Genomic DNA, 5,994 nt, shown 5'->3' with positions numbered 1-5,994 from the left:
GTCTTTCTGTCCTGCTTGCCTCTGTGCTCTCTGGCACGTCACGGCCCGCTGACTCCCGCGCCTCTGTCGGTCGCTCTCTGCGCACGTCTCGGCGTCCCTGGCATCCTCACGTCACCGTCTCGCATCTTGTGTGGCCCTCGGTGTCTCGCTCTAGACCCTCTCTCACCTCTCTCTCTCTCTCTTTCTCGATCTCCCATCCCCGGGGTTCTTGTGTCCCGAGCTCTCCGGCTCGATCCTTCTTGGGCGTGCGCTCCGCTGGGTCTCCCTCTGTCTGGGTCGGTCTGCCCCTCTCGCGGCCCCCTCCCTCCTGCCACCCTCCCATCTCTGGCCCTCCCTCGGGCTCGGCCTGGGGGGTGAGGGGCGGTGTCGCGGGGCGGGGCGGGGCGGCCGGGCGGGGCGGGGCGGGGCGGTGACGCGGGGCCGACCGGGCTAGAGGCGCGGCAGAGCGGGGCGGGGGCGCAGTCTCGGGTCCGACCAGCCGAGCCCCGCGCGCCCCGCCCGCGCCCTGTGCCTCCGCCCGGCTGGCCGGCGGGGGAGGGGGCATGAGCCGGCGCCCGCGCGCCGCCGGGAGCTGCGGGCCGGCCTAGACCCCGCGCGGGCCCCGCGCCCCAGCCGCTGACGCCGCCGAGCTCCGGGAGCCGCGATGCAGCGGCCGGGGGAGCCGGGCGCAGCGCGCTTCGGGCCGCCCGAGGGCTGCGCCGACCACCGGCCGCACCGCTACCGCAGCTTCATGATCGAGGAAATCCTCACTGAGCCTCCGGGGCCCAAGGGCGCCGCTCCCGCCGCCGCCGCCGCCGCCGCGGGCGAGCTGCTCAAGTTCGGCGTGCAGGCGCTACTGGCGGCGCGGCCCTTCCACAGCCACCTGGGTACGTGCGGGGCCGGGGGCCGCGGGGCGCTGGCCGGGCTCGGCGGGAGGAAGCGAGCCGCGGCCTCTGCGGGACGCAGCTCTGGGCACGCAGGCCCCGGGTCGTTCCTTCGGCGCGTTCCAGGCAGGGAAGCAAAAGGGGCAGGCGCCGGGCCGCGCAGAAACCAGGCCTCGTGCCCGTGGGCCAGGCCAGCCGGGAGAGCATTCGCTCTCTTCTTCACTGCTACCCTGTGGTTTCCAGCCCCAAGGAGTCCAGCCCGGGGACCTGAGCCCGCATCCCCATCGCGGGCGCTGGACCAGACTGCGAATGTCAGACTTCGGGTCAAAGCGACCTCAGGCCGCGGGCGCCTGGGCCTTCGCCACAGGACTTGGGAGTGGCCGTGGCTGCCCAAGTTGGGGAAGCTGGACCTTGATGGAAGAGGCCCGTGTGTCTGAGTGCTGTGCTGGGGGCTGACGCTGGCCGGAGCCAGCCCAGAGCTCCCGGAGCCCAGGGTCTCAGGCTGGCGACGAACCCGCCTGTGCTGTAGCGTAGACCCCCTTGGGCCTTGCCTGAGATCAAGAGGCTTGTCTGTGAGCTGCTGCCGGACTGGCCCTTATGCTCCAGATCGGCGGCACCTTGGCGGAGCTTGAACCAGCAACTCAGACTTTTTCTGCTCCTTTCAGTTCTCTTCTCTTCTTCCCTTGTCCAGGCCCTGCCTTGACCTGCCTGCCCTCTCCAATGCATTCCCTCTTCTGACCTTTCCCTGTCTCTCTCCAACCTTCCTCTCAGTGGGGTGGGTCTGCCCTTCCTCTCACCGTCCCCCGAGGATCCCTTCTCCGCTCCCGCTGCCTTCTCACTTTCACCCGCTCATCTTTCCTGGGCCCTTCTTGACTCCAGCGGCCTAACATCGCCGGTAGTGAGATGTATCCGGGCAGGGAGCCCTCCTACCTTCTAGCAGGACCTCAGCCCAGGGAACTGACATCCTCTATACCCAGTGACCCTTCAGCCTGTGATCCGCCTGCCTGAGGGGCAGCGGGACCAGTTGGTTCGTTTTGAGTTCAATCTCTGCTGCCTTTTGCTTCCAGCTGCGCTGTTAATAATTCGTTTGAAGCGGGCAAAAAATAAAAAAATCATTTAGGACTAATGAAAATTGAAACGTCTTCGCGGGGAAGAGTCTAAAGAGAGAAAACAGGAAGAACAAATTTCCTATTTCTTGGGGGTGCTTTGGAATTTCCGGGAAGCTCCCAACTTCACCCTCACTGACTGTCCTGCCTGTTCACTGCCTGTCTCTCGGGGTGGCTGTTTTGCCCTGCATAGACCAGCAGACTGCTTACTTCATTGAAACTCTCTTCCCGCCCCCACCCCCACCAATGCAGCAAAGCCGATTTTGGTGGGGGAAATGCTCATGTTCCTAACTGTGCCGTTTTTTCTTGGTTTCCCTTTCCTGTGACACACGTACTCCGTTGGTTTGGGAGCTTCGACCTTGTTCATTGGGAATCCTGAAATGTCAGGGCAGCTGGGGCCTGGGGAACGCCAGGCAGAGCCCGGGTGGGGGAGGTCCCCCTTCCAGACTCTGGGAACCACGGCGTCAAGGAGGGTCTGCCTAGCACAGATTTCTCACTTCCCGGCCAGCACGAAGGTTTTGTGCCGGGGGCACTGGCTGAGGGCGAGCTGTCGGCAGGGGCGCACGGCGCGAGGATCTCCAAGAGGAGGAGCACGGCTCGAGCTCACCCGGCTCCCCACTCTCTCCCCGCAGCCGTGCTGAAGGCCGAGCAGGCGGCGGTGTTTAAGTTCCCGCTGGCGCCGCTCGGCTGCTCCGGACTGGGCTCGGCGCTGCTGGCCGCGGGGCCTGGGCTCCCCGGCGCGGCGGGCGCTCCGCACCTGCCGCTGGAGCTGCAGCTTCGCGGGAAGCTGGAGGCGCCAGGCGCTGGGGAGCCGGGCACCAAGGCCAAGAAGGGGCGTCGGAGCCGCACCGTGTTCACCGAGCTGCAGCTGATGGGCCTAGAGAAACGCTTTGAGAAGCAGAAGTACCTCTCCACGCCGGACAGGTAGCGCGGGGCCAGGCTGGGCCCAGCGGGTAGTGGGAGGGAGGCTGCATGCCCTGCTGAGGGTGCACCCCGCTCTTTCCAGAATAGATCTCGCCGAGTCCCTGGGTCTGAGCCAGTTGCAAGTTAAGACGTGGTACCAGAATCGAAGGATGAAGTGGAAGAAAATAGTAAGTGTTTTCGCGGTTTTCTGTGTTTTCTATTTGCCGCCACGCCCCTGCAGCCTGAGCTACTCTCTCCACCGTGGAGATTTGCACCCAATCCTCCCGATTCCCTCCGTCCTGGTGCCCAGAAGGACCCTCCCTGCTCTCTGTCCCTCTGGGTGCCCTAGCTCAGCTTCCTTCCGGTGCCCTGGCCCAGCTCCTTTCGTGCTCCCTGAGCTCTCAGTGTTCCTGGAAGACTTGAACCCTCCGCCCGAAAAGCTCTGGTCGTTTTGCCCCAGCAGCGCTTGGACAAATGGCCACCATTTCCCAGGGGCTAGGCGCGGCCTCCAACGGCCTCGATGGGCTCTCCAGGTCCTGCCTGCCTCTCCAGGATGCCGGGATCCCCGGCCAGTTCACCGCAGCGCCACTGGTCTCCCTCGCAGGTGCTACAGGGCGGCGGCCTGGAGTCTCCCACCAAGCCCAAGGGGAGGCCAAAGAAGAACTCCATCCCCACGAGCGAACAGCTGACGGAGCAGGAGCGCGCCAAGGAGGCGGAGAAGACGGTGGAAGCACCAGGCGAGGCCAGCGACCGGAGCCACGAGGACTGAGCGCGGCAGAGGGTGCGGGCCCAGGGAACCCCAGCGCAGTCGGCGGCTCCCAGAATCCGCCGAAAGCCGCGAGTCGGCCCTTCTGCGTCCACGCCGTTTGCTTTCTAAACTTTTTATTATTACCTTGAATGCGGACAGTTAGGGGCCAAACAAGGACAGACCCTGAAGCCAAACCGAGGCCCCAGTGCGCTCGCGGGCCTTAGCCTGGAAACTCACATGAGACGTGGCAGAAGGTCGCCTCCGCTCGGAGCTCAGCGGCGCCAGGCGCTCCACGCGCGTTCACGCCCCGCTCCTTTCCTGCACCCCCCACTCTCCTCTGGCCGGCCCCCGGGCTCAGACGCCTCCAGGCACACACGCGCTTCCACGTGTCGGGGACCCCGCGGCCCGGCGCAGGCCACCACGGCCGGAGATGGCGCCCAGACAAACCGACGTCGCTGGGGCCCCTACCCCTCTCTTACGAAGACGGTGATTTTTTTTTTTTTTCCCAATAAAATATTTTATGACACAGCGGGACTTGATGAGGGAGTTTCTGAATCCGCGAGGTTGAAGGGGGACACGGCGAGGTAAGAGGGAGACACGCAGTGGCTTCTGAAACATCCTTGCCCCGGGGTTCCGTGGATTCGAGCCTTAATCAGCTCCACCCGGCTGGGCCGGCACGCAGGAGGCTCGGTTGCTGCAGGATCCTAGGAATCGCTTCCACTTTGGGCATTAGAGGCCAGTGTGAACCTGCTCCCTTCCTTCTCGGCCCAGGGCGCTGCGGATGGCAGCAATCAGGCTACACAGCGGTCTCCAACAGGAGCGGGAGCCCCAGGCCACCTCGCTCTCACTCGGCAAGTAGCCCCGGGCTGAAAACTGCCCCAATTGTTGGTTCGGTCTCAGGGACTAACTGTGAGGTCCTTGAGGTTTTCTGGCCAGCCCATCCTAAGGCTGACGGGAAACCTAGGACTCACCTCGAGGCCGGCCACCATCAGCAGTCCTTGCCTGCAGAGGCACCCGGCTCCCGGAGTTTTCACGTTTTCTACAGTATACACCCGGTGGAGGCACCTAGGAACCGAGTGGGGGTACCTGAGGCAGAGAGCAGAGGACCCCAAACTGCTCACAGTTTTTCACGGTGCCCCTTTCCAAGGGCATGGCCTGGTGGCATGTGCTTGCTGTCCCCCGCCCCCAGCCCCTTTCGCTGGGGAAGGTTTCCAGTTGCCTCCTCCCTGACCTAAGCTGGGCTGCGAGCTCCCCAGTTCGTTCCTGTTTTGGTGCTTTCTAGGACTACCACCAGGCTATGGAGATGGGGAAATGGGCACACCATTGGTTAAAGCTAGGGGACAGATGGAAACTTGGCTCTGCAGAGTTCCAAACAGGAACAAGATTTGAAACCAGGTCCTTGCAGGTGCAAACAGAGACAGAAAGAGTCAGGAACATTATACTGAGATGCAGGCTTTGAATTTCAGAATGTGAAAACCGTTATGGCTTTCACCTGCAGTGGCTGATAGCTTCCTTTTCAAACTGGCCACTTGATTGCCCTTTCCTGAAACTTGCACTTGGACTTCTGGTACCCAAGCATCACTGGCCTTGGTTTGAGGCTGGGAGGACTGAAAAAGAGGATGTTTTCTGAGGTTGGCAGGCAATTCTCTGCAAGCCCCAGCCCTGCCAAGTCTTTGGGAAATCAGCTCCCTTTCTAGGCTCTTAAACTCAAAAACAGCTCCCAGACTACTCACTTGCCACTGTCCCCTGAGGGGCCTGAGAAAACCTGTAGGCAGGAGGGAAGAAATAGACCATCAGTGTATGACTGCAACTCTTAATTCCTTCCATCCCTTAGGGTTACCTCCAGGTCTGCTCAATGTAGTGGTCCTGCCAAAACCTTCCTACAGCAGGCCCAGGCTAGCCAAATCAGGTACACTACTGAGTTTAATCCTTTCCACCTCAAAGTGGGGCAGGAGTGGGAGTGAAAAGTCAAGAAGTTCTGCCCCTCCTTGGCCTGGGAGAGATTTCAGCACAGCTTTTGTCAACTATGCAGAGTTGCAGAAGACAAGAGAAGTGAAAGAGGAGAGACGAGGCATACCGACCTGCACTCCTCCAGTCCATTCTGGGACCTCGTTCTGGGTCCTCTGGGTCCTCAGGTTTCATTAAATCTGCGGAATGCAACCTCAGGCGGATTGCCTTGTGGTTCTTTGGTGCTTCCCCAAGGCAGCCCCCTCACTGGACTGGAGGAAAGAGCCTTAAAGGACCAGAGCTCTAAGAGGGAGTGGGGGCGTCCGAGGAAACCGGCTCCAGAGCACAAGGGCCCCAATATTCCAGTAAGTACAGCTCCTTCAGGCACAGATGGGGAACCTGACGCGGGCACTGCTGTCACGAGGTC

General features: G+C 62.2%; 1 protein-coding gene across 1 annotated transcript; it reads left to right on the top strand.

Annotated features, from left to right (window-relative positions):
- The first annotated feature begins 419 nt into the window (after positions 1-419).
- On the top strand, positions 420-4,148 carry BARX1 (BARX homeobox 1). Its single transcript, XM_061426242.1, has 4 exons — positions 420-866; positions 2,602-2,893; positions 2,976-3,060; positions 3,477-4,148. The coding sequence occupies exons 1-4, from the start codon at positions 644-646 to the stop codon at positions 3,639-3,641; spliced, it is 765 nt and encodes a 254-aa protein (XP_061282226.1). The 5' UTR covers positions 420-643; the 3' UTR covers positions 3,642-4,148.
- Positions 4,149-5,994: the final 1,846 nt, after the last annotated feature.

The sequence above is a fragment of the Bos javanicus genome, chromosome 8 (genome assembly GCF_032452875.1).
Source record: "Bos javanicus breed banteng chromosome 8, ARS-OSU_banteng_1.0, whole genome shotgun sequence".
Lineage (NCBI taxonomy): Eukaryota > Metazoa > Chordata > Mammalia > Artiodactyla > Bovidae > Bos > Bos javanicus.
Note: the sequence above shows the minus strand (reverse complement) of the source record. Positions and strands in the feature narration are given on the sequence as shown.

Excerpts from the sequence above, each read along its gene's own strand:
- BARX1 (XM_061426242.1), top strand. The coding sequence starts at position 644 with ATGCAGCGGCCGGGGGAGCCGGGCGCAGCGCGCTTCGGGCCGCCCGAG. Across the intron at positions 867-2,601 it reads GCCCTTCCACAGCCACCTGG|CCGTGCTGAAGGCCGAGCAG; the intron begins GTACGTGCGGGG and ends CTCTCCCCGCAG. Across the intron at positions 3,061-3,476 it reads GGATGAAGTGGAAGAAAATA|GTGCTACAGGGCGGCGGCCT; the intron begins GTAAGTGTTTTC and ends TCTCCCTCGCAG.